The 27,632-nt window shown below is 39.7% G+C and overlaps 2 protein-coding genes across 3 annotated transcripts in view; both read right to left on the bottom strand.

Moving 5' to 3' along the window:
• Positions 1–173: 173 nt before the first annotated feature.
• On the bottom strand, positions 174–18,931 carry LOC124869417. The gene is made up of 22 exons (XM_047367249.1): positions 18,878–18,931; positions 18,122–18,273; positions 17,212–17,315; positions 16,908–17,097; positions 16,556–16,681; positions 15,064–15,207; positions 14,792–14,927; positions 13,527–13,677; positions 12,493–12,629; positions 12,214–12,325; positions 11,981–12,044; positions 11,666–11,869; positions 10,956–11,101; positions 10,277–10,395; positions 7,341–7,462; positions 7,158–7,255; positions 6,952–7,088; positions 6,569–6,693; positions 6,289–6,434; positions 1,049–1,151; positions 816–952; positions 174–698 (listed from the first exon to the last, which is right to left on the bottom strand). The coding sequence occupies exons 1-22, from the start codon at positions 18,909–18,911 to the stop codon at positions 584–586; spliced, it is 2,802 nt and encodes a 933-aa protein (XP_047223205.1). The 5' UTR covers positions 18,912–18,931; the 3' UTR covers positions 174–583.
• Positions 18,932–25,294: 6,363 nt separating this feature from the next.
• The window catches only part of ccdc24 (coiled-coil domain containing 24), a 29,360-nt gene continuing 27,022 nt past the window's right edge, over positions 25,295–27,632 (bottom strand). The window contains exons 9-11 of one of the 2 annotated variants that reach the window (XM_047368283.1): positions 27,301–27,380; positions 26,971–27,187; positions 25,650–25,780 (exon numbers count right to left, since the gene is read on the bottom strand). In XM_047368283.1, the coding sequence (XP_047224239.1) occupies positions 27,168–27,187; positions 27,301–27,380 (100 nt within the window). In that variant the 3' untranslated portion in view covers positions 25,650–25,780; positions 26,971–27,167. Of the gene's footprint in view, positions 25,365–25,443; positions 25,781–26,970; positions 27,188–27,300; positions 27,381–27,632 lie in introns of those variants that run through there. The other variant, XM_047368282.1, reaches the window with a different exon arrangement.

Raw genomic sequence — 27,632 nt, 5'->3', positions numbered from 1 at the left:
GAGATTTCTTAGCTGAAATTTAAGAGCTAAAATTTTATGAAATAAAAGAAAAAGGATGAAATTTATTTTAAAAAAAACATTAAAAAATGGCTGGCCTTCAGAAGAACAAAACAAAATACAAATAGTTTAAATTTCATTCAGTCAAAACAAAAGTTGGAAAAAAAACAAGCACCAAACATTAACACTTTTGCTTTATTCTGAAACCAAGTAAAACAAATACTTCAAATTCTGTTTCCCCAAAAAGGCAAATAAGAACAATAAAACCAGATTCTAATTCTAAGGCTTGTAGTTTCTTACCACAATGTACAAATAAGAGAATGTGAAATGAGAAATCAATTCGTTTTCAACAAGATCTCTAACTGAATTCCAAATACTATACAAACTCACACAGCCTTAAAAAAAACACAAACTTATTTGGTTAGTAAGAGATTAATTCCACACAGATGAGAACAAAGAAAGTTAAACAGGCAAAAACAAAACATGTTAACTTGGATCAACCACCATTCATCCAAGCTACTTTATAACTAATGCCATCTTAAAAGTCACTGTGGATGTTGGAAATTAAGGATGTCCCCAAGCAGATTCACTGAATTTGTCGGGATCGGTAATCAATCACCCTTTTCTTCATGTTCCAGTCTGATATTAGGTCACTCATTTCAAGTTCGTGTCCTGGACCAGCCAGCGGATCGTATTTGTGTCTGAAAGAGAGGGGCAGCATCAAGATTTAGGCAGCCTGGTTAGTTATCTCAGCATGTTCACATTTCAGGTAATGAAAACACTGTTGAATTCACAGTGCAGCAGATGCAGTAACTTACTGTTTAAGGTGTTCCTCGATGGCTTTGCGCTCATACACAGTTCCATAAACTGTTCTCACAGGATCAACAAACACCTTCTTGGTCAGAGGACAGAGCAGGTGTTGGGGTACAAACTGTGGCACAGGATCCATAAGTTTCTTTAGAAAAAAAATAGAAAACAAAAAGATATATAAAGCTGTTAAATAAATCCGTAGACTAATATCCCAACTCTGTAAATAGGCCTGCTGATCCACCTTCTCCATGTTATCCAGAGACTTCCCTGCGTGTTCCTCTGTGTGCTTTTTGGCTTCTTGTTCGTACATCTCCCGGCTCGTCAAGAATTCTTCAGCCAAAATACTTAAAAAGAAAGTTAATGTACAAATTACATATACAGTATTTTGTTCAAATACCTGAACACATACAGTTCTGTAAAACGTATTACTGAGTTTTCAGATGATTTCATTTATTAAGAACAATAAATCTATCTAAACCAACTTCTGTAATTGGTAATTACTCCCCGGTTAAATGATGAGATAACTGATTAAACACAAAAACAACTCAATTTCACTAGTCACGCACTGCCTGATTTCCCCCAGGTAAAGTCACATCAACGTATCACTAAAATAGAACCTGTCTGACAGCACGAAGCAGGCTAAAAGATCTAAAAAAAAAAAGAAAAAAAAAAAAAGTGACACATAGAGATCTTAAAAAATCAGACGAGATACCTGTAGCATTGGTATCTACAGGGGTTGGACAATGAAACTGAAACTCCTGTCATTTTAGTGTGGGAGGTTTCATGGCTAATTTGGACCAGCCTGGTAACCAGTCTTCATTGATGGCACATTGCACCAGTAAGAGCAGAGTGTGAAGGTTCAATTAGCAGGGTAAGAGCACAGTTTTGCTCAAAATATTGAAATGCACACAACATTATGGGTGACATACCCGAGTTCAAAAGAGGACAAATTGTTGGTGCACATCTTGCTGGCGCATCTGTGACCAAGACAGCAAGTCTTTGTGATGTATCAAGAGCCACGGTATCCAGGGTAACGTCAGCATACCATCAAGAAGGACAAACCACATCCAACAGGATTAACTGTGGACGCAAGAGGAAGTTGTCTGAAAGGGATGTTCGTTGCTAACCCGGAATGTATCCAAAGAACATAAAACCACGGCTGCCCAAATCACAGCAGAATTAAATGTGCACCTCAACTCTCCTGTTTCCACCAGAACTGTCCATCGGAAGCTCCACAGGGTCAATATACACGGCCGTGCTGCTATTGCCGAACCTTTGGTCATTTCATGCCAATGCCAAACGTCGGTTTCAATGGTGCAAGGAGTGCAAATCTTGGTCTGTGGACAATGTGAAACATGTATTGTTTTCTGATGAGTCCACCTGTACTGTTTTCCCCACATCCGGGAGAGTTACGGTGTGGAGAAGCCCCAAAGAAGCGTACCACCCAGACTGTTGCATGCCCAGAATGAAGCATGGGGGTGGATCAGTGATGGTTTGGGCTGCCATATCACGTCATTCCCTTGGCCCAATACTTGTGCTAGATGGGCGCGTCACTGCCAAGGACTACCGAACCATTCTTGAGGACCATGTGCATCCAATGGTTCAAACATTGTATCCTGAAGGCGGTGCCGTGTATCAGGATGACAATGCACCAATACACACAGCAAGACTGGTGAAAGATTGGTTTGATGAACATGAAAGTGAAGTTGAACATCTCCCATGGCCTGCACAGTCACCAGATCTAAATATTATTGAGCCACTTTGGGGTGTTTTGGAGGAGCGAGTCAGGAAACGTTTTCCTCCACCAGTATCACGTAGTGACCTGGCCACTATCCTGCAAGAAGAATGGCTTAAAATCCCTCTGACCACTGTGCAGGACTTGTATATGTCAGAATCAGAATCAGAAAAGCTTTATTGCCAAGTACGTTTTTGGACATACAAGGAATTTGTTTTGGCGTAGTCGGTGCAATACAGTACAAATTAAACAGTATAAACATATCTACAATATAATATAAATATATGTGCACAGTTTTAAGTGAATGAGAGTAAATGTAGAGCAGTATAAGATGCAAGAGCAATACAACAGTGCAGGTGATCATTGTGCAAGTATGGCCGTGCAAGTAAAGCAGGAGTCCAAGCTGAGCGTTAATGTAACACATAGAGTTGCAGGTTACAGGTGTCCTGTCAGCAAAAACAGGGGGGGTGTGGGGGAAAGGGAGAATGTCAGGGTGGTTTCTTGGCTTTGTTAACCAGGCTGGGGGCAGATGGGAAAAAACTGTTCTTGTGGCGTGAGGTTTTGGTCCGGATGGACCGCAGCCTCCTGCCAGAGGGGAGAGTTTCAAAGAGTCTGTGACCGGGGTGGGAGGGATCAGCCAGAATCTTCCCGGCCCGCTTCAGGGTCCTGGAGGTGTACAGTTCCTGGAGCGACCGTAGACTGCAGCCAATCACCTTCTCAGCAGACCGAATGACACGCTGCAGCCTGCCCTTATCCTTGGCTGTAGCAGCGGCGTACCAGATGGTGATGGAGGAGGTGAGGATGGACTCAATGATGGCTGTGTAGAAGTGCACCATCATAGTCTTTGGCAGGTTGAATTTCTTCAGCTGCCGCAGGAAGAACATTCTCTGCTGGGCTTTCTTGATGAGGGAGCTGATGTTTGGCTCCCACTTGAGATCCTGGGAGATGATGGTTCCCAGGAAGCGGAAAGATTCCACAGTGTCAATTGTGGAGTCACAGAGGGTGATGGGGGCAGGTGGGGCTGGGTTCTGCCTGAAGTTCACAACCATCTCCACTGTCTTTAGAGCGTTGAGCTCAAGGTTGCTCTGGCTGCACCAGTCCAACAGATGGTCCACCTCCCATCTGTACGCGGACTCGTCACCATCAGAGATGAGTCCGATCAGGGTGGTGTCGTCCGCAAACTTCAGAAGCTTGACAGACTGGTGACTGGAGGTGCAGCTGTTGGTGTACAGGGAGAAGAGCAGAGGAGAGAGAACACAGCCTTGGGGGTAACCGGTGCTGATGGTCAGGGAGTCAGAGACGTGCTTCCCCAGCCTCACGCGCTGCTTCCTGTCAGACAGGAAGTCAGTGATCCACCTGCAGGTGGAGTCGGGCACACTCAGCTGGGAGAGCTTCTCCTGGAGCAGAGCTGGGACGATGGTGTTGAAGGCAGAGCTGAAATCCACAAACAGGATCCTGGCGTAGGTTCCTGTGGAGTCCAGGTGCCGGAGGATGAAGTGAAGGGCTAGGTTGACTGCATCATCTACAGACCTGTTGGCTGTGTAGGCAAACTGCAGGAGGTCCAGGAGGGGGTCGGTGATGTCTTTTAGGTGTGAGAGCACAAGGCGCTCAAAGGACTTCATCACCACAGAGGTCAGGGCGACGGGTCTGAAGTCATTAAGCCCTGTGGTCCTTGGCTTCTTGGGAACAGGGACGATGGTGGAGGACTTGAAGCAGGCTGGCACATGACATGTCTCCAGTGAGGTGTTAAAAATGTCTGTGAAGACTGGAGACAGCTGATCAGCGCAGTGTCATTCCCAAGACGAATTGACGCTGTATTGGCCACAAAAGGAGGCCTTACACCATACTAATAAATTATTGTGGTCTAAAACCAGGTGTTTCAGTTTCATTGTCCAACCCCTGTATCATTGTGGAGAGGATAAGGAGACCATTTTTAAAGCTTAGGGGCTCCAGCTATTAATCATATGGAGGTAACATTGAACAGTGGGGCAGTTTTCCCCAAGGATAGTTTACGTACCAGAATTACTCCAGGTCAACTCACTCAGGTGGTCAAAAAATACAACCTGAACATTGAAAGCATTGCAGACCTCTCTCACCTTTCTCAAGGTCAGAGTTCACAATTTAACAATAAGAAAGGGATTGGGGAAAAAAAATGACATCCATTGAAAAGTCCCAAGGTCTAAACCAATGCTGGCCACAAAGAACACAATCAGAATCAAGCGAAAAAAATACAAATTGTTGTACCCAAGAGAACTGATTGCTGTAACCTTCTGAGTCATGTGCCAAGTGGAGAAGAGATATTTCCAATGAAGGCTCTCCCCACGTTTTTAGTTCTAAAAACATATGCTAAGATAAAAAAAGGTTCATCAATATAAAGACAAAAACAGTAGAATCTTTCCCCAGTAGCATATCACCCACAGCCACTACAGCTTCTTTTTTTGATGGACCCCCTCCTCAGCAGTCTGGGGCCATTGTGCTCAGATGGGGGCATGGATGGAGGAAACAACAATCGTGTCTGCCATCTTTTGCATCATCGCTGGACGTGATACAGGTAAAAGATGGGCGGCTTTCAGGTGTGGAAAAAAAAAAAAAAAGTCTGACTCAAGGTTGTCCCTGCAGTGGAGCTTTTCCTCTTGAGGCGAAGCACTGTCTGCAGCTAGACACCTTTCAATGACACAAAAGCCTTTTTCACATAACTGGATGGTTGGAAGAGAGTCTGTTGCTGTGAGGTCATTTAGAAGAGTTGGCGAGTAGGTTTGTATTAGTGTATTTGTGCGAGCCGAGCTCAAACAGAATTCAGCTTAGCATCTGTCCCCATCTGGTTCCCAGAGGGTCCAACTTGTTATAAGCTGAGGCAGCTTAAACCGAGGCTCATCTATAACCCTCTTTCACAAAGCACAAGGAGGGATGCAAGTTCCTGACATGCCAAACAATGTAGCCACAATACTGTGTAATCCAACTTGGGCCAATCCGGCGTTCCGGTTTGAGAATGAGATTGAGTGATTAAACAGGCTCTGTGTGGCCAGCTGGTCGGGGGATTTCAGGCAAAACCAGAGGCCACCACTGCACATTGTTTCTTGGCGTAAGCACACTCTGGCAGGTCGCACTGATGTGCGCTGAGACAGAACTGGCCACTCGACTTCCACTGGATATGTAGCTTCTTTAGAAGCAGTTATGCTTGAAAATACAACAAAAAATATGTCAACACCACAGATTTGTTCAAGCCAGGAATCCCTGACTCTAGTCCCCCAGGGCTAGTGTACTGCAACTTTTAGATGCGTCTCTACTTCAGCATAGCTAAGTCAGACAATCAGAACATTAGTAGGACTCTGTAGACCGTTACCTAATTCTGAGGACACGGTTCAGGCATTTATTTCACTCCTACTTTGGTTCTATGATGTTGTCTTAAATGTTTTAAAGCCCACGCGTGCAAGACATCACTGACTTAATTTTTAATTTATGAAGAGAGCGGCCCAGTTCTGTGGATTTATGAAAGAACTGTTCTGTGAAAGAGGTTTTTGGTGCAATAATCCCATAACTATCTTATAAAATAGGCCTAAAACTGGTTACTGTTACTGGAGTATAATCACATCAAACATTGTAAATAGTTGATCAGTAAACAGGAGCTTAGTTCATTTTGGTTTGATCATACAGTGAAAACTCACTGTCAAAAGTACAAAACTGAAGTTTAATATGAGGATTGATGAGCATGTGAAACAGTAAATATTTCCATCTCTATTTCACACCTATCCAGAGGATCATCAGGCTCAGGAACGATGAGCAGTCCGTACACAGCATCAAAAATCTCTTTCATTGTGATGTGTGCATTGTAGTTGCGGTCGAATATGTTGTGGCAGATCCGACCCACACTGTTGACGTTGCAGTGATACACCTGTCATCCTGTTAAGAAATTCCAACTACAAAACACGGTACATATATTTGGCCATTATTCTTATTAAAAAAAAATAAATCACTGATGCCATGAAGTGTATGGGATTTTCCTTTCTGTGTGTTTAAGCAGGATACGTGTGTAACAAAACGAAGGACTGGAGGCTTCACTGGGTAGTTGGGTCCAAACTGGCAGTACAGCTCAAACACGCCCGTCTCGTATGGTGTGTCTGGAGGGCCCTGCATGAGAATCCTCCAGAATGCTGAAAAGATAAGAAACTCTAAACTCTGCTGTAATAAATAGAATTTAAGACAGATGATGTGTTTATGGTGCATAACAATCTGTTATAAGTTTATGTGACAGAAAAAGCCTTTGGAACTAGATGTGGCGTTTAATGTCAGACACCGCTGTTCCCTTTGTGGCACAAACATTTGTCACTTTTAAAATGAACGGCAAAAAAAAGTTAACATGTAGACAGCAGAGGCTTTAAGAAAACATTTAAAACAAAACATTAACTCACTGAAATCAGACTCTAGCGGAAAGACTCTGAAGAAGGGATGTGGGTCACAATGCAGACTTTTGAGTTCCTCCAAGATTCGTTTATCCTTTTCCATGAATCGTCCATCCTTTGACTCACAAATCTTCTTTTTGAGGGCACTGGTTAAGAAAAACGGCTTGAAATCAAAAATCTTTTAATCAACAACTTAGAAAAATGATGTCTCCTACCTTTCAGTAAGGGTCACCCTTTCATTTATCTGACTTGGCAAGAATGTCTCTGGGTATTCATCATACCCATGAGCAGCAAAAAGGCCCATTAAACTGGACTATAAAGCAGGAAAATAAATACATCAGGAAACCACAGCGATCATTCATCAAATCTAAATGCACACGACAGCGGTCATGACAAACCTCCGAGACAGAAGATGTATCAAGTTTTGTTTTGGGTTTTCTTTGCTCCAAAGACAGAACTGTCTCGATTTCAAACAGTTTCAGGCCATCTTTGGTCGTCTGTGGCTTGAAACAACAACCACCTGGAGAAAAGAAAATTAGGATCAATGAAGGAAAGTTTCAAAACATTTTTATCTACTGTGGGAAGAAAGGTACTAAGAAAATTATAAGTGGAGTTAATGTTTTACATACAGTGCTATGAAAAATAGCACTGTATGTAATATAGTAATATATTATAATAATATAATATTGGATAAAGATAACTTAAGAAAAAAAAGCAGTTTTTAAGTGATGATACCATTAATTAATGAACAACAGCTATGCAAACCAACCTGGACCTCTGGGAAGAAGTTATTGCTCCCCCTTTGTTTAAATCATAAAACAACATTGATTAAATATATTTTTTAGAAAGCTAAGCTCAATTTTACAAGCCAAACCCAGGCCTCGTTATTACCTGACCTGCAGACACAAACAATTTAATCAAAACCTCTCTGATGGCTAAAAGACCTCAAAAAGCCACACATTATATAAAAAAAAACGGAAAAACAAAACAACAGTAATTGAAAACCATCCATCTTACAAAGCCATTACTAAGACTTTGAGATGCCAGCGAACCAAACCTGCAAGTTCTCTCCACAAATGGAGAAAGTATGCAGCAGAGATTAACCTTCCCAGGCCAGTCAACCATAATAACTCCAAGAGCGCTTCAATGATTCAACCTGTGTGAGCTCCACCAGAAGCTCACCCAGCTCAACGTCCAGCCTCCACCTGTCAGTGGATCAACAGCTTCCTGACAGACCAACAGCAGCAGGTGAGACTGGGGAGCATCTTCTCCCGATCCAGATCAATAAGTACTGGTGCCCCCCAGGGGTGTGTTCTATCCCCACTCCTCTTCTCTCTGTACACAAATGGCTGCACCTCATCGGACTCGTCCGTGAAACTCCTTAAGTTTGCAGATGACACCACTGTCATTGGACTGATCCAGGACGGTGATGAGTCTGCATACAGACAGGAGGTGGATCGGCTGGTACACTGGTGCGGTCAGAACTACCTTGAACTGAACCCACTCAAGACTGTGGAAATGGTGGTGGACCTTCGGAGAACACCACCCCCATACACCCCCCTCACCATCCTCAACAACACTGTATCGGCCGTGGACCACTTCAGGTTCTTAGGAACCACCATCTCTGAGGACCTGAGATGGTCTTCACACATAGACACTGTTCGAAGGAAGACCCAGCAGAGACTGTACTTCCTGAGGCAACTCAAGAAGTCCAACCTTCCACAGGAGCTGCTGGTCATCTTCTACACTGCCATCATTCAGTCTGTCCTGTCTTCATCCATCTCAGTGTGGTTTGGCTCATCCACAAAACAGGACAGGTCCAGACTGCAACAAATAATCAGGACTGCAGAGAGAATAATCAGAGCTGACCTTCCCTCCATCCAGGACTTATACAGGTCTAGGGTCAAGAAAAGAGCTGCTAAAATCTATGCAGACCCCACACACCCTGCACATAAACTGTTTAGAGTTTTACCTTCAGGCCGCCCCTACAGAGCACTGTTTACTAAAACCATCCGCCACAAAGACAGTTTCTTCCCCCAGGCTGTTTCTCTGATGAACATTCAATAGAGTACAAAACAACAGCATACAGATGTTGCAAATACACCTTTTTATTATTATATATGTGTATATTGTACATTGTAAATATGTATATTCTGTAATGCAAAAACAAAACCAAAGAGCAAAGTGTACCGGAGGCAAATTCCTTGTTTGTATGTACGAACTTGGCAATAAAGCTGATTCTGATTCTGATAAGGTCACAAGGAACCAAGAGCAACGTCTGGTGCAGACCTCACTTCCCTCAGCTAAGGTCAGGGTTCATGATTAAACAATAAGAATGAGACTGGGGAAAATGGCATCCATGGTAGTGTTCCAAGGTCAGAACCAATGCTGAAAGACCCATCTCACACCTCTTGATAATGCAAGACTTTTTGGAAAATATTCTGTGGACTGACAAGATAAAAGTGGAACCTCTGGGAAGGTGTGGGTCATGTTACATCTGACCTAAAACTAACAGTGTTTCAGAAACAGACCAAGCATGGTGGTGGTAGTGTGGGGGTTTGGGGCCTGGATGACTTGTTATAGTTGAAGGAATCATGAATTTTGCTCTCTAGCAGAACATCCTGCAGGATAATGTCAAACCACCAGTACAGGACATTGAGCCCAGCTACACTTTCTGTTCTCCAGCAAGACAATGATTCAAAGCGCGTTTGCAAGGGTAGCTCTGAATGACTCAAAAAAAAAAAGACCAACATGAAGTTTTGGAATGGCCTGGTTAGGGTCTGGGATTAAATCCAACTGAGATAGTGAAATATAACCTTAAACACATCCTTTATAGCGCAAAATAGTCAAAGGTAGCTGAATTAAAACATTTCTGCAAAGGAGAATGGGGGAAAATTCCTCAGTAGTGATGTTAAGGAATCATTGGCAGATATCACAAACTCCCAGAAGGCCAGGTTGGTTTACATAGATTTTTTCCACTTAATGAATAAAGTCATCATTTGAAAACAGCTTTTTGTATTTACACAGATTATCTTTATCCAGTATTTTAATTAGTATGCTGATCTGAAAGATTTAATCGTGATTAAAAAGCAAAAAAGCAGAAGAAATTTGAAGGGGGTCAAATACCACTACATGGTAACATGATAAAATGTTCTACAAATGTACTGTTCACTTTTAGCTACTGTCTTGTATTTGCTCATTATTAATAAACAAAGTTAGGCCTGAGAAAAAAAATCCCTGTAGTTTAGCCTAAAATTAACAAACTTGTGTACATACAGTATATTATGAAGCCTCACAGCATTTAAACTAGTGACTAGGTTCAACAAAAACAAACCTGTTGCATTGCTGATCCCGTGCAGCATGCTGTTCTCCACATATCCAAGGAGGATCGAATCAACAATGATGTCTGATTTGAGCAGTTTCACTGTCACAGCTACTGGTTCTGTCAGGGATCTAAGCAAAAAACAAACAAAAACAAGATTATAAAAAAAAAAAAAAAAAGGTTTTCTTGTTGCAACCACACACACATTTAAGCCATGTAGTTGAAACTACATATTTACATACACCATATAAAAAGACATTACCATTCTTCCCTCACTGACATTAAAAATCAGGCCAAATGTTCCCACTACTACACCTTTAAACAATGTAGGAAATCCCAGAAAGTGATATGGATTTGTAGGCTTCTGTTAGATTGTTCACAACACTCAAGGTAAATGGAGGCCCACCCGTGAAGGTGTTTGAAGGCAACATCTCAAACACAGCTTCCTTGTGTGACTTCATTGGACAATCTAAAGAAATTAGCCAGGATATAAGGAAGAGAATGGCAGACCTCCACAAGTCTGGTTCTTTCTTTATCTGTCCAAACAGCTATGTACAAGTACTGGAAACTGATCATATGCAATGAGAACCATGTATTGGGGTTTTTCTAATCAACAAAAGCAATAATTAATACACATTTAAAACTGCATACCAGAGGCTAAAGATAAAAGTGAAGCAGAAGGAAATTTTACCCAGAGTCGTTTCCATCTGTGAGGCATATGAGGCGAAGTCTACAATCTGGGAATCTCTCCTTGACTTTTTCAAGCTCACGAGCTCCTCGTCGTAGTGCGTCGTACAGAAGAGTACATCCACTTGCCTTCAAGTCACGCAAATGTTTCTAAAAATGTGGAAGAGTGTGACATAAGCACTGCAAATCCTGCTATGTAGCAAATATTTATTATCCAGTTTCAATGAAGCGTCATTTTTCTAGTCAAAGCCTCCATAATGTGGTGTGCATGTGCTCTTATAAAAATGCCAAACAAATGCTACGTGTCAAAAAAGACTATACATGAGTGTGAGTGGATGAATAGTATCTACAAGGTGACATTTAAAATGCCGGTGACAGATAAAACTTGAAAACAGATGGACTGCAGGCACTTAAAACTCAAAGTAAATGAAAACAAGTTTAAACGGTAATTCCACATATAAATGTAATCACTATACCATTTTTGTCCCTTGACTTTGTCAGATTTAAAACATTGGATATGAAAAGACAAAATAAAAACAGCACCTGTCTGGAAATCGCCTTATAGATGCAAAAAGACATTGGTGTGCATGAAACTGTGTGATCTCTGAAAACATTGATGCACTCAACTGAAGAAATTGGAATAAATTGTTTCATTGTGAGCGACTGCAGCTTTTAAAATGTAAAATTTTAATAAATTAAAAAGAAAATTTCCACCTTGAACGTTTCCAGATTTTCAGTAAATGTACAGAGGGTCGTCACAAAGGAATCAAACTTCACAAGACTAATGACATGATGGAAATCATAAGCCATGGTTCTGGTGGCAAAGTTGTCAAAGAGCTCTTTCACAGCATTGATTTTCTTTATTTCTGCATTTTCATAGCACTCTTCTTCCATGGAGGAACTGGTGTCCATCAGTACCTGATCAAAACGAGTCAGCAATAATTATTTAATCCATGTTCGGACAAGTAATGCTAATTTATTCCAAGTAATCTTAAGATTTAAAAAAAAAAAAAAAAAAATACATGTTACCAGTATTGCTTCTTTTGGAATCCTTGTTGTGATGAATGTTTCATCATCTCTGTGGTCACCAGTCCTACGTTGCATAAAATTATAAACAAAAAACCCTTTCAATCACATTAGCTGACCTTGTGGGCTGTGGCCCTTTCATATATGCATCCATCAGAGAAAAACCCAAGAAAACCAAAGCAAATATTACATTTTTCTAGGGCTTATGTACACATTGTATCGTGTTAAGTACTCACTTGGCGGCCAAAACATTCAGATCCACTGTTTTTACTTTTCCATCAAGACAATCGCGCACTTTGATCATATCTGGGGATCCTTTGTCCTTGTACAGATAAATCCCAAGGTTGTCTGATTAAGAGGACAAGAACAGCAAAAACAACCACATTTTTTAAAAGACATAAAAAGTACACCAGAGATAAAGATGTAAATATAGAGTGAATTTTTGCCCATTTTAAATCATAATTGTTGAACTGAATTACTGCATGTTCATATCATGATCAAAAGGAGTACAGTACCTTCACTCAGCATAACGAGGGAACTCCGTGTTGTTCCTAGATCCTTCAGCTGTAGAGGTGGCATAACATTGAGACAAGGGAAAGATTTGAGTCCTTCCACCATACTTCCGAAAGTCCACTCAATTTTGACCTGAAAGCTGGAATTTAGAGACATTAGTAAACATGCGTTTCAAAATATTTTGTTTGTTGTAAACCCTTTGTGTGTCATTTTCTGTCATTAAATGACCTGTTTTAATAAAATTATAATGTTTAAAGTATGAACTTTTCACAGTGAAGTATCCAGTGTGGGTACTTACTACAGTGGTTGGTCAGCAATGTAATGTTTCAGCAATGTAATGTTTCACCACAAGGTGGCACTGTGCAATTCATCTTTTACTTGCAATCAGGAGGATGGCTCTATACTTTGAAATACATTTCGTATAGGAATAAAGAGTCAAAACTCACTAAACAGCCTGTAAAACCTAAATAAGGTCATAGTGTTAAAACCTGAAGTGGTAAAATATGAAGGTACTGATGCTACTGAAAGAACCAGGGTGTACAGACCAGGCTCAGTAGCTCTTTTAAAAGATGTTGTGAATATTTGGGTTGTGGCTGTTTTAAATTGTTGAATGCCAGTATTATCGTGCAGAAGTAATCCAATAATCATTCCTTTGTATTTTGCTCTAACATATATAAAAGAAAAATTTATAAATTCTTTTAAGCATTTATTTATTTCTAGCAGCTTTTTAACACTAGTGGCTTTTCTTTGCCATTTAGTATATTATGCATTTTTGGTCTGACTATTCTGATATATTTTTTCATATCAAACTCAAATTTATTCAAAAAATTTCCAATATATTACTGAGTTCCTGGAAAAAAACCAAAAAAAAAACATGAAACAATGAGCTGCAGATTTAATGGTTGGCACACTGTGGAAGCACATCTACTGTGAAATATCTACAAAAGACTTCAGTCCAAGATTAATAATTCTTCTTAAATGTCACAAAAAGCATGATTCAATTCTATTAAGAGAAAGACAGGTTTGGGATACATACTTGTGACCAGACACCTTGTCATGATGAATCCAAAGGGGATATGTCCTGACATGCCGAGGCACGCTGAGAAGAATCTTCTCAACGTCAGCGGCTCTCTGCAGTGAACATTCCCGCAACGGCTCCTCGGTGCAATTTGGGATTTTAACTCCGTCTAATTTAAAAACCACAATTTGAAATCTGTTAAATAATAAGGCTTTTAACATTAACACACAATTAGGGCATTTTTCTTTCAACTGAGAATTGTAAGTTGTAACATTTATTTTCAGAGTGAACATTTCCCGCAAGCTGCAAATTATCCTGTCACCATCGCTTACTCTAATTCATTACAAATTTTAAATACCGTTTTCTGTAGATTGTTTAAAGAGAACATCTGAGTCTTACTGTGAAGAAGCTGCCCACTACAAGCAGATTTAATGTGTACATATAAAAGCTCTTTTATTTTAACCCCTAATATCTTTGCTCTCGTATCCAGATTTGTCAGTGGTGAAACAAGTGCTTGTTTGACATGGATTAACAGGGTTCCTACACAGTTTTCTTGCTAAAGTATCAGATTTTCCACGTTCAAACTTCCGGAGTTATCAGTTCATTTCGAAACTAAAACTAAAAGTTCACTTTGAACATATAGCAGATATTTATAAAGTGGGCAAGCTTTAGGAAATGAGGATGCAAGAAAGGAAAGAAGGGAGGAGGAGACAAGGAAGGAAGGAAGGACAGTCAAAAAGAAGAAAGATCAGACAAGATAGGACAGAAAGGATGGAAGAAAAAAATGAATGAAAGAAAGGACAAGGGTAAATTAAAGTGGAATAAGGAATAAAGTGAGGAAGGAAAGACAGATGAGCAAGAAAGGAAAGAAGGAACAAAATACAGAAGGCACGACACAAGAAGGAAATGAGGCAGGAAACAAGGAAAGAAGGACAGAAAGAAAGGTATGTCAAGAAAGGAAAAAACCAGACAAGAAGGTTAAGAGATAAGAGAGCAAGGAATGGGAGTCCAAATTCCTGACCATTATACACTTTTCCAAACTGCATAGTGGATAAAGCAAAAGAAGCACCTACAATGGTAGGTATGGGTTCAAGTCGATAAGCATCAACGCAGTTACTGTTAGAACGTTACCATAAAATTAAACTCTGAAGGCTAGTTAAAAACAGAAAGAGCCTGACTACAAGTCTCTAAATGAAACTGCATAAAGCAAAAAACCATGAATTTATGTAGTGCTCAAATAACCAAATCAGCTCTTTATGAAGTGTTGTGGCTTAAAAATGTACCCTTGATTTTGTCGAGAACATCCGCTCTTTCAAAGACAGTTGGTACTCCGGGAACTCTGATTGGCTCACAGAGATGGTTACCATCTTCAGACACAAGAGTGATTGGAGCAAAGACTTCAAGCTCAGGTGTCTGGTCCTGTTGATGTGGGAGAAAGTTTTAAGAAATAAATGACACCAGATAAAAATGCAAGGAAAGTGAGATGGACACATGGACATGAACAGTTTCAGTTTGAAACCAAAAACAAGATTGTAAAATTGAATGATGTCAATACTTTTGCTTTGTTGATGAGATGAGCCCAGCAGTACAAGGAGTTCTCAAAAACATCCTGGTCCTCTATGGATTTTTCCCCTCGCTGCGATTCTTGCTTGGGTAAAAGCTGTCTGAAGAGCATGTACAAGCCCTCCACCAATGCAATCTGCAGATCAGTAAGCACATCTAAATAGTCACTAACAAGAACAGTAAACTAAGATGAAAAAAAATGTTGCATAAAAAGTTTGCTCCCAAACGATCTTCTGCATAATGACCCCATACAAACAGTGAAGTGGAAAAAACAAGTCACTACATAAGTCATGCAGACAAAATCCCAAGGAAAAGTATAAAAGACCTGCAGAAAGCCTGGAGAGCTAACAGATCAAGATGACCTTAAAGGTCCTGCGTCCAAACAATGCATGAAGATAGCTCACAACGTCTGCAACTACAGGACTGTCCTCTGTGAGTTTAACATAACCGCAGACACTTGAGGGTGCAAAAAAAACCAACAAAAACCTGTTCATAGTTTAGCCCCTAAACGTTCTGAACTTCCAAGTTCAAATATGAACCAGTTTCATTCATGCAATGTTTTTACGAAATACAATTAATAGTATATGAAACATTTAATGTTACATCAGCGCATGGTTCTGCAACCTACGGCTCCGGAGCCACACATGGTTTATTGGACCTTCTATAACGGCTCTTAATGACTTTGGCTAAAAATGATAAGAAAACCAACCACCATTAACTTTTTTAACTTTGTAACTTTTTTAATGTAACTTTTTTAATCCATTTTTCTTGTCATTAGGTTATAAACAAAGGTTAGCCATTTTAAAAAATAATAATAAATATCAAACATGCCATAGAAGAAAATGTGTCCATCCAATGTGTTTTTCTTTGTCTGAGGACGAAAAGGGTTCTTTGGATTGTAAAGGTTGCAGACCCCAACCCTAGCATATACCAGTAGACATGGCATTTATAAAGTTAGCTAATATTCATTGTAATCAAAGTTCTTTGTGATATTAATATTGCACACACTGATATTGTGAAGAAACACAATTTGTGTATACTGTGCAGCCCTACTGAGCATGTTATCTTCAGATCATAGTGGTTACAGGTTTCTTACAATCTCCCGGGGGTGGATCAGGGGCTTAAACATTAGTGGGTCAATTTCAATCCCCCATTCTGCTTCGGGATATTTCAGTTGATCGTGAGATGTAATAAACACGTGTAGATCATGGGTTGTGAGGACGATCTAAAAGGGACTGCAGTTTACATGTTTCGTACAGATTATAGGTTCCAGTTGCTTGGGAGACCACGCACATTTTTAGTTGATCACGCAAAAACAATCTTTATGAATCTATTCATTTGAATGTGTATGTGCTAAACACTGAAGGAGGGAAATAACACCAAAAATGGATACCTAATTCCAATATAGACACTGTTTAAACAGTCAAATTATAGTTACTTTTATTATTTATAACGACAGAATTAAACCACCTTCTACTGCTTACTTTCTGGTTTCTGGTTATTCTTTCATTTCTGCACAGTTGATGCAAACTCTGGGCGAGCGGGTTACATCCAGTCAGTTTTCGTAAGTAGGCAAGCAACGTTTTGCGGGGTACATCTGTATGTGTTGCCTGAAAGTATACATATAAATATTAAAAAAAGAAAAGTAAGGACACTTGAAAAGCACAGCTACTTTCTTAGTTGATTGGCTGGTACAAAACAAAACTACATAAAGCTTTAAAAAACAACAGGAGCTTTATGTGAATAGCGCACCCATAAAAGAGAAAAGAAAAGCATAAAGATTATTTGAACCTTAGACTACAGGTAAGGAGAAGACAAAAGAAAAATACAGCTTACAATAGTATGAAGAGATGAGAAGAATACACTGATGCCTTTTAGGGTTTGTGACACTGAAGGCACAACATCGTTAAAGTAGAACGTCTCATCATGTGAGGTTTCTTCGGAAAAAGACGACAAACTGAAGGAAACAGTTGACCCTTCCGATATTCCACACCTCTGCAGTGTGTCGCTCATGGAGTAATCCCCTCTGTAACAACAATAAATACACCAACAAACAAAACCGTTAATGTGTTCTGGACTACCCATGAAAACAAGTTTACTGAGGTTCATACAGTAGGAGCACAAATCACGATAGATTTACCTGTGATGAAGGACATGTGCTGGGATACCACTTGTATCTGACAGCTTGTGTCTCAGGGTTGCCATTGTGTCACTTTCCAAATCCACAAGTACCTCAAAATAGCCCTTAATGGGTAAAAAGTGAAACAAAAAGAAATGCTCCACATATTTTAAACTTTAAAAGCAATGCCGCCATATCTACAGGATATTCTGTTCAAGCTATATAGATATAAATGTCACTGGATTAAAAGTAAAGATGCACCTAGAAACTATGTGGTAACTATAAGCGTCATATTATCAGTATAAATGGCCCTGACTGGTGTGTGTGTGTGTGTGTGCGTGTGTGTGTTACAGGGCATTACAGATGGAAGAAGATTCAACACCCCACCAATCGGTGAGGTGTTTAAAATTGAAGCACAAATTCTGTATTTTTAACATTTTGAGGCTTGTCTGCAGTTCATTCAGGCTGTCAGAGAACAACACATTCAGCAGATAACAGGAAGGCTGAACAGAGTTACTCTGTTTGATCATTTTAAAATTTCTACCTCTCTCATGGAACATGCTGGATTTGGCAATATTGGTGGCATTTTAGAAATCTCAGAGTTACGGTAAGAATCTACATTTTCTAGGAATGCACTCAGAGACTGTTTTAGTAATGCTAGCTGCACTCCTCGCTAAAACAGTTTAAAATGTCAACTCCTAATCATTTGGTCTTTGTTTTAAAAAAGTAGGATCTTGTTCAAAAGCTACTGCTCTTCCACACACATATGGTGATCTCACTGCTGCTCAGAATATAATAACGAATGCTCACTGCAAGGAGGCGAAAACCCAATATTTTGGTTGCCGTTTTTATATTTTCTAATACTTCTTGTGGAGAAATCAAAATGAATGAATGGGGCATCTCTAAGTGTAAGCACCATGGTTAGCTGTACCTTGAGCATTATGTGGCACCGAATGCCTTTTGTTCCGTTCGTTTCACAGGGCTGTTGCTTTTGCATTTCAGGAGCCTGTCGTAGGTTCTCCTTTGGAGTAAATATGGCATAGACTGTGTCACCATTTTGGATGTGTCTGTCTCTCAAAGACCCTGAATAATAAACAATTCAAGGTTAAAAATGTGGACATGGGTTAGTATCAAACAAGTGTTTTAAAGTCAAACATAAAATCTGAATGTTCATATGTTTACCTTTCCTGGTTTGTCAGCTTTTAAAAAATCATTGTGCTCTATCTAATAAGTATCTCTGCTATATTCCTCTATCAATAAAACCTATCAATAATATGATAAGTATCAAGAACCTTCAGAAGCTGTGTGCATTGCTCTGGACATTTCTCATGGCATTACATGACAGTGATACTGTAATTTTATTATCCAATGAAGACTCTGCAAAACCTATGATTTCTTAGCCCAATTTAGCTCAAATCTCTGTATTCAACTGCCTTTTTATTTTTTTACACTGTGGGCTTAAAACAAGCATTCAAGCTAGCGAGTGTAGCTTTAATTCACTACAGCCAGGTGGACGATGGGAAAAACATGAAAGAAAGAAAAGGAAATTAGCCAAATCCTCATTTGTTTCTTCTTTTCCTCCGCCTTTAGCTACACAGCCAGTTTATTTTGTTTATGTTATAGCAAGCCAGTATAATAGCTCTTAATCCAGAAACTGTCTCAATATAAAGAGTGTATTTCTACTCACACATGTTGAAGAAGGGATCATCCGTCAGGGGCATCCCATCGGCTGTGTAGAGACAGACTCCTTTGTTGTTCCCAACATTTTCAAGGTAACAGATCCGTAACATCAGGTCTTCGACTGTGTTTTGCTCTGGGTCCATATCTGTAACATTGATATTTGTAGTTTAAATTTCAAATAGGGACTAGTATTTTCTGTAGTCATTATTACTTTTACTAGTTTAATCTTTGTTTTTAATTTAGAGTGTCAAAGAAATGTCCTGGTTTTCCTCCTACCTTTAATCAGCTTCCTTTCGGGACATTTAGGATATGTGTACCACAAACTAAACAGGTCCGACTTCTGCACTGGTGTCACAGTTTGAACCTGCCGCTGTGAAACGCTGACTTTTTGAATAAAGGTTCTCATTGCATAAAAACGATTCTTTTCCACGTGACTTAAACCTGAGAATAAAAAGGATAACAAATTAACTTGGGACCAATGCAAATTCTGTTCACATGTACAGCAACTTGCATACATATTCACACCCTTTAGACCTTTTTCATATTGCTTCAAGTCACAACCACAAACTTCAAGGTATTTTATTGGCATTTTATGTGATAGACCACCACAAAGTAGTGATTGTCAAGTGTAGGAAAACATATTAGGGGAAAGGTTTTTATATACGTTTAAAGGTTATAACACAATATCCAAAGCTTTTGACACCTCACAGGGCAATTTTCAAATCATAATCTAAAAAATGGGTAGAGTATTGCACAAATACAAGCCTACCAAGAAATGGCTGTCCAACCTAAACTGGCAGGCAGAGGAAGGATAGCATTAATCAGAAAAGCAGCTAAAATGGCCCATGTTATCTCTGGAGGAGCAGCAAAAATCCACAGCTCAGGAGGGGCAATCGGTTGAAAGGAAAACTATTTGTGCCCTCCACAAATTACAGAAGAGTGGCATGAGAAAGCCATGAGTAGTCCTGTCCTGTGTTAGAACACGTTGTGTTGTTCTGTGACGAAGTCCAAGTAGAATAGATACAAGTTTGCGTTTGTAACAAGACGAAATGTAAAAGGTTCAAGGTGTGAATATTTTTACAAAGCACTGTGGACATAAAATCCCATATCACAATATTAGAACTTAGACTGTCTACTGTTTGAGTATGAATGGAACCTGCATTTCCTACAAAGTGCCTTGAGATGACATTTCTGTGAATCTACACCACATAAAACAAACTGCATTTAATTAGCATATAAAAACTTTAATTCCACATAAAACGATAGACGGAAAAACTTTAAACTTGCTATAGAGAGTTCAAATTTATGCCACATTTGGCAGGCTCACCCATGCTGTACAAATCCTCATCAGTCACTCCATCGAGGAAATCTCTCTCATCTTTCACACCCATTTGCAAAAACTGGTTGTAGTACGATTCCAGTCTGTACTGCTGAAGCAAATTAAATATTGCAGCCATCTTTAAAAAAAATAAATAAAGAAAAACAGTAAATGTTAAGTCCTTGTCCATACTGTATAAACATAAAAAAACGGTGCCACGCTTGAAGCAATGATTCTAGAATAAAATCAAATGAGTAGAACAAACGAAAAAAATAAGACGCACAATGATTAATGAGAATAAATAATATTAATAAATAATAATATTCTAAACATGTTAAGAAATGGTCACCAGACCTGCTTTGCATGTGTGTAGGAAGACATCATTCCAGCAACATTCAGATATTCTAAAATTGCTTTCAGACACCATATAAACTTATTTCCTACCCTTAGAACCAATCTCAAGAGCTTAAAAAATAAAACATTGAATATTTCTAAATAGGTCTTGGGCAGTGTTTAGACAAGGCAGGAGTCGGGTAATAGTAGCAAAATACACCAAGATTTACAAATCAGCAAAAATTGGTTTTGGCCACAGAAACCCACATCAGTCAACTTCTAGTATTCAGTTTCATATTGACTCCCTTAAAAAAAAAAAGTAGCCACATAACATGCGGTAAAATAATAATAATAAATAAAATAAAAAAATCACAATTACTAAGTGTCTGTCAATCTGTTCCAGTCTCTTACCATTAAAATATGACGCCATCCCTTAAATATTATGCAACAGGAAAAAACGAAATATTACAGACTTCATTGTGTTTCATATAAACTACGTGAAAACATTAAAAGGTGAATTCATAATCAGACAAAACACATTTTTACAGAAACTTTCACAAACCCTGAAACACCACAAGGCGGAGTGTAGTTTTGATTTGCTGGTATGGTCTAGGGTTGACTGGGCCATCTGAACAATGTGAGATCAGCTCAGTTTTACACTCTTATATTATGTACTGAATGATTTTTAACCCTACAATGGATAAAACAAACTAGTTCAAATGAAAACAAATAAATCACAGTTTGTGATCCATGACACGTTTATTTTGGTTGGTAACAACACAACAAAACGGGGTTTATGTGCTTTCAACCAAAGACTCAATTTAAAACCCAGATCATACAGAATTATTTTTATTAGTCCAGTAAGTTTCAATTTGAAATTGTTGATGTTTTAGCTAACAGAATAGTGAAGTGTAGAAAATAAAAACTTTCCATACAAATCTGATAAACATAAGATTCCACACTGCTCTGTTTTCGTGAGTCAGGTGTACAAAAAGTTCAAATACCGACATGATAAACTCCTCAAAGTGTCAGTTAGCATTACTTCCACTGGTTGACAGTCCGGGTTAGCTAACCTTAATTAGTCATGTTGTATCTTAATGTGAAACCTACAGGAATCAGCATAAACCCCATAAAGACTTATAAAATTCTAAAATCTGAAGGGAAATACTGAAATGCATGGATAGCAAAATTCATCTACTTACTTTGCGTCTCTGTGATAGGGTTGAAAACAGCGTTTGAACAATTAGTGGTAAAGAGCAGTACTGCCAACCCCTCAGTAAGGAAAGCGCCTTCTTCTTCTTCTGGTGTTTAATGGCGGTTGCCATGAATCTGTAGGTGTGCATTACCGCCACCACTGGTATGGAGTGTGGTTCAACGTGGATTAATATCTTATATACTCAAATTCTATTAAATAATTTTGTTCTTTTTAGGAATCTTAAAATAATGTGTATATGTTTGCTCCCTATTGTCTTTTGTAATGAATCTATTATGCTAAACTTTTCTTTAATCCTTTCAAATTCTCTCTCCATGCTTCTTCTTTCCAGCTCATATTTCTGACACTATAAAAATATGTTCAATTGTTTCATCCATCCCACAGTGGTCACATTGTCCTGTATTATGGTATGTATTTTAAAAAGTGTATAATTAAGTCCTGTATGTCCTAATCTTAGTCTTGTTATTTCCCTTTGCTCCTTTCTATTCCTTCTTCCAGTTCTTTTTTCACCGACTGCCTTTTTGATCCTATAAAACCATCTTCCTTTTCTTTCTCCATCCCACCTTTTCTGCCATTCTTCTTTCAATTTTTGTTTGATGATGCTTTTTGCTTCTGATTTACTTAAATGTACTGTAAAATTAATATGATTTTGCATTGCCTTCTTTGCCATCTTATCTGCCTTCTCATTTCCTTTAACCCCAATATGTGCTGGAACCCATAAAAATACTATTGATAAACCCATCATTTGTAGTCTGAATAAACTATGCTGTATTTCTAGTAGGATGTCTGGCCTGCTGTCTGAATGGTTATATTTTAAACTCAATAATACTGAACTTGAATCTGAACAAATTATTGTTTTTAAAGGCTTTATGTCTTCCACCCTCTGTACTGCAAAAAGTATTGCTAATATTTCTCCTGTGTATACTGATACACCATTTGTGATTCGTTTTCCCACCCTTATTTGAAATTCTGGTACTATGAATGCTATTCCTATTTTGTCATTTATTTTCGATGCATCTGTATAAATCTGAAGGTATTGATAATAATTATTAACATATCCCTGTACTATATTTAAAATATACATGTTTTTTCTTTTTTTCCATTAAAGACATATGTGCTTCTGTGCTTCTGGTAAGATCCAGGGTGGTACAAGAGCTATTGGCAGTATCGGACTTATTACTATATTTTGTATATGAAACTCTTCTGTTATTTTTTAATGATCCATCCAAAACTTCTTGTCTCTTTTTTAATTTTTTTCCCACCACGGCTTCAATATCTCTCGTGTTGGACGACCCGGGTTATTGCCTTGTAAATTTATCCAATACTTTATTGTTAATTGTGTTCTCCTCAAATCTAACGGCATTTCTCCCATTTCTACTTCGAGCGCTGCTGTTGGGGTTGTTTTGAAAGCTCCTGTACAAAGTCTTAATGCTTGATGTTGAATAATGTCTAATTTTTCCAGGTGCGTCTTTGCTGCTAAGGAAAGCACTTATTGGCTGTCCTAAAAGTCGCCATGACGTCAATGCCCAATCTGCATAATTGTTAATTCAGGTTTAGGACCCGTGGGTGCACTCCTTAAACGACGGGGTGTGGGAGGAGATTACCTCGGAGAGCAAAGTTTTTGAGCTCATTACGTCATCAGCTGCTGTCAATGTAAATTTACACTGATAGAATATAAAACACTGCGGATAACACACACACAGCCTGGGATTTACCATATTTTACACCTTCTTCTGAATGTATTTATTATTTATGACAATATCGTTATCTTGGGACCCAAAACACTGTGTTATGTTTATACCAGTCACATTGTCGAAGTAGAAGTCTGCCGCTCTAGTCCGTACGTCTGCAAACCACGCCCACCCGGCGCACCGCTGACGTCGAAGTGGCAAATAATGCACATCCACCCAGTTTTCAATGAAAGACTTTAAGATCAATCGCCAATTGCTTGTTTTGAAAGGGAGTAGCTATGTGGAATAAAGATTAGAAAAAAAAAAAATCGCTAAAAATTGTGACAATATCGCTAAATTGGCAATAATCCAAGGAAAATAGTGCCAACCTGTGTGTAGGAGCCATAAATGAAATTGGGCTGCTTTGTAAGATGTTTGATTGTTTGGATTTGGAAATGTTGTTTATTTTTTGTTGCTGTTTGTTAATGTGTGGGTCAACTGGAGAAGGGTGGAGTTCAGGTAATTGGGCATATTAACCCACTTGCCTGAGTGTTAAGGGAGAGAGAAGAGAGGGGTGGTGTGTGGCCCGCTGTATTTTTTACTGACCACTAACAATCGAGATCTTTGAGATTTGTGTTCGTTAAGTCATCTTTTTTGGACACGTTATTCTAAGTTGATCATTTTTCCTTAATACCGTAATTAAAAGGCATTTACTTTCGACCTTAGTGGATTCTTTTATTTCTATGACGAGCGCGTCGGACAAGGAACGGCCCAACTTCAGCCCCTCAGCGGCTTGTTTGTCTCCTGAAGTCGCTGCAATACAATACTGTGTTTGCGTCTGAAATTGTGGTGTATTCACACCCGTAATTATTCTGAGTTGGTTCAGTCCTTGTATTCTGAGACGTGCAAGTTCTCTCTCTCTCTCTCTCTGTTCTCGGAAAAATAGCACAATAAAGACGTACGAACATAGCCAGAGCCTCCTCTGTTTATTAAGACATTACAGAAATCAAAATGGGAATTTAATTTAACTTAAGAGAAATAAAGAATAAAACCATTGGTTACAAATAAGTTAAATTAATTTAAACCGTGAGGTCTGTTTTTTTCCCCCCCTGCAAACAGTGCAAGTCTCTCCTATGCGACCGAACTTTTTCCCGAAACCAGCTTCTGGATCAGTGTACATTGGGCTGCAAATAACGGCGTGTAATGATAAAGAGCACCAAATGTATTTGTTTTTCCTAAAACATGAGTTAATTTTAAGAAATGCGTAGCTTTGGGGAAGCGAAGCTCCTTCAGGTTTTTAAGTTTTGTTTTGGTGATAGGTGCTTCGAGAACTTACGTGTTAAAGGACGCAAATAAGCCTATATATAGGGAAGCATTACATGGGGATCTTATTGGCTCATTCAATAAATCTGTTAAAAAGAGAAAATCGTACCTTTTTATGTAGAAGAAATATTCCACAGCAGCTGTTTGATGTCTGAGTCTGTTACTGACTGAGGGAGAGAGAAAATGAAACTAACAAAAATGAGAACCAAAATGGAGGAATTAATTTTAGATATGGTTAGCCAGACACAATGGACAATAAAATATTTAGAAGCTTTCATTTTCATTAATGTCGCAGTTAAGTGTTTTTTTCTACTTTACCTTTGTGTTTTAGTTTGAAAAACATTTTAAATTGCACTAAAGTTTAAATTGTGGTTAAAAATGAATCTAAGTTACCAAAGGGTGTTGATGGCAGCAAGATGCTGCATATCTTCTATAAGTCTCCTCTGGAACCTCTGGAGATCATTATACAAAGAAGGATTCTTCATCAAATGAAGAACATTATGGAGAACCTGTCATTGTAAATTTAACTGCTTTGACCCACATGCAGATAACACTCAGGAGACAGGAAAAAGTTTAACAGTTTATTTTCCTTTAACAGATAACTTCAGGTACGGACCCGGGACTGGAACCACACCAGCTGTATGGAGAGGGAGAACAGTAAAGTGTATGAGGGGTTCAGAGGTGAATTTAGAAATTCGAAGATCTTGTTTGCTTACGGAGTGGAGCTGAAGGAAGTCTTCAGAGGGGGAAAAAGATGAAACGGAGCCTGGGAGGTTGGTGAATGTCTGTTGTGCAGGTAGGACTTGAAATCCTCAGATGAATGGTTTGGAGGAACACAAGCTTGGATTGCCTTTCCAGGATAGACGACGCCAGAGTGAGGTGAGTGCACTTGGTGGTGGATTCTGTACTCACGTTGGAGGGTGGACTAGGTTTGCTTGCAGGGTGTTTGGAGGTTTGGAGCTTGGAGTCAGCCAGCTGAAGCTTAGTAAGCGAGGGAGCTTGAAGTCAGGAATACTTGGGATCTTGCCAGAGCAACGACACCGAGACTGGAGCCTGGAGGTCAGTACACACAAAAGGTAAGTTCTTGGGAGAAAAACTCAGAGTTTTAAGCAAGCTTAACTTGGCCAGTAAGTTACCACTATTGGCAAACACTCAGGCAATGAAGTGCTGACTGCTTGCTCCTTTTAAACCTCAGGATCTGATTAATGATGAGCAACACCTGTGTATGTACTGGTAAAAACAAGTTTTAGCTGTGAAACATGAAAAGTGGGATGAATACGGAGACTGGGAGGGAGACGAAGGCGGACCGAAGTGGGACTGATCGCAGAGTCTTTGACGTAAGGATCAATAAAGTTGGGGGAGAGTTTTCTTGACATAGATTTTAAAGGAACGTCCCATGACAGCCAAACCTTCTGGCCAGGCTGATACTGGGCGGTAGGTTTGCGTTGCCTGTCGGCAAAGCGTTTGTTCTGAGCTTGTACGGCGGAGTCCCAGATGCGCTTACAGCGACGGATGCGGTGTTGAACTGATGTTGCAGCTATTTCTTTCTCATCAGATGGAAACAGGGGAGGTTGATGGCCTAGGGAAACTTCAAAAGGTGATCGGCCAGTTGCAGCAGAAACGTGGGAGTTGTGTGTGTACTCGATCCAGGGAAGGTACTTGCTCCAATCAGAGGGGCTGGCGGAGGTGAGGCAACAGAGTGCAGTCTCGAGTTCCTCATTCATTCTCTCAGACTGTCCATTAGATTGTGGGTGATAACTGGAAGTCAACGAGACCTTAGCATCCAGGGCCAAGCAGAATTGTTTCCAGACTTGTGAGGTAAACTGGGGACCCCGATCGGACAGGATGTCTTTAGGAATGCCATGTAGGCGGAAAACATGTTTCACTAAGATTTGAGCTGTTTGGAAAGCTGAGGGAAGTTTTTTGAGTAGAATGAGATGGCATGATTTTGAAAAATGGTCAATGATGCTTAAAATAGTGGTCATAACTTGTGACTTGGGAAGACCTGTAATGAATTCCAGGGAGATGTGGGACCACGGTCTTTTAGGTACATCGAGTGGCTGGAGTAACCCTGCAGGTGGCTGATTTGTGGGTTTGTTCCTAGCACAAATCGTACACGCTTGCACATACTCCTTGATGTCCTTGTACATGGATGGCCACCAAAATCTTCGGCAGACAATAGCTGTGGTGCGACCAGCACCAGGATGAACAGAGATTTTAGTTGTGTGGAACCAGTGAATTACCTGGGGTCGGACTGAGGAGGGTACGTATGTACGGTTGGGAGGTCCTGTACCAGGATCAGGTTCACAGCTCAAGGCCTGGTTCACCAGATCTTCTATCTCCCATGTGATGGTTCCAACAGTGCAACTGGGAGGAAGGATGGGTGCTGGTTCCTGTTCCACATCATCTGAGGAAAACTGTCTAGAGAGGGTGTCTGGTTTTATATTTTTTGAACCTCGTCTGTAAGAGATGATTAGGTTGAAAGGGGAGAAAAACAGAGACCAGCGAGACTGGCGAGAGTTTAAACGTTTCGCTGTCTGTAAATAAGCCAGGTTTTTATGATCAGTCCATACCAGAATGGTATACCAGAGCCAATTTAATGGCGAGCAGCTCACGGTCTCCAACATCATAGTTTCGTTCTGCTGGTGACATTCTGCGGGGAAAAAAAGCACATGGGTGAAGTTTATTATCTGGATTTCATATTTGGGATAGAACAGCTCCCACACCGGCGTCCGAAGCGTCAACTTCCAAGATAAACTGCTTTGCAGGGTCGGGATGGACTAGAATGGGTGCCTGAGAGAACCTCTCCCTCAGGGAGAGGAATGCGGTGTTGGCTTCCGGAGTCCACTTAAAGTTCAATTTGGTGGAGGTGAGAGCAGTGAGCAACTGTCTGACTGTAATTTTT

The sequence above is a fragment of the Girardinichthys multiradiatus genome, chromosome 6 (genome assembly GCF_021462225.1).
Source record: "Girardinichthys multiradiatus isolate DD_20200921_A chromosome 6, DD_fGirMul_XY1, whole genome shotgun sequence".
In the NCBI taxonomy this organism is placed as follows: domain Eukaryota; kingdom Metazoa; phylum Chordata; class Actinopteri; order Cyprinodontiformes; family Goodeidae; genus Girardinichthys; species Girardinichthys multiradiatus.
Note: the sequence above shows the minus strand (reverse complement) of the source record. Positions and strands in the feature narration are given on the sequence as shown.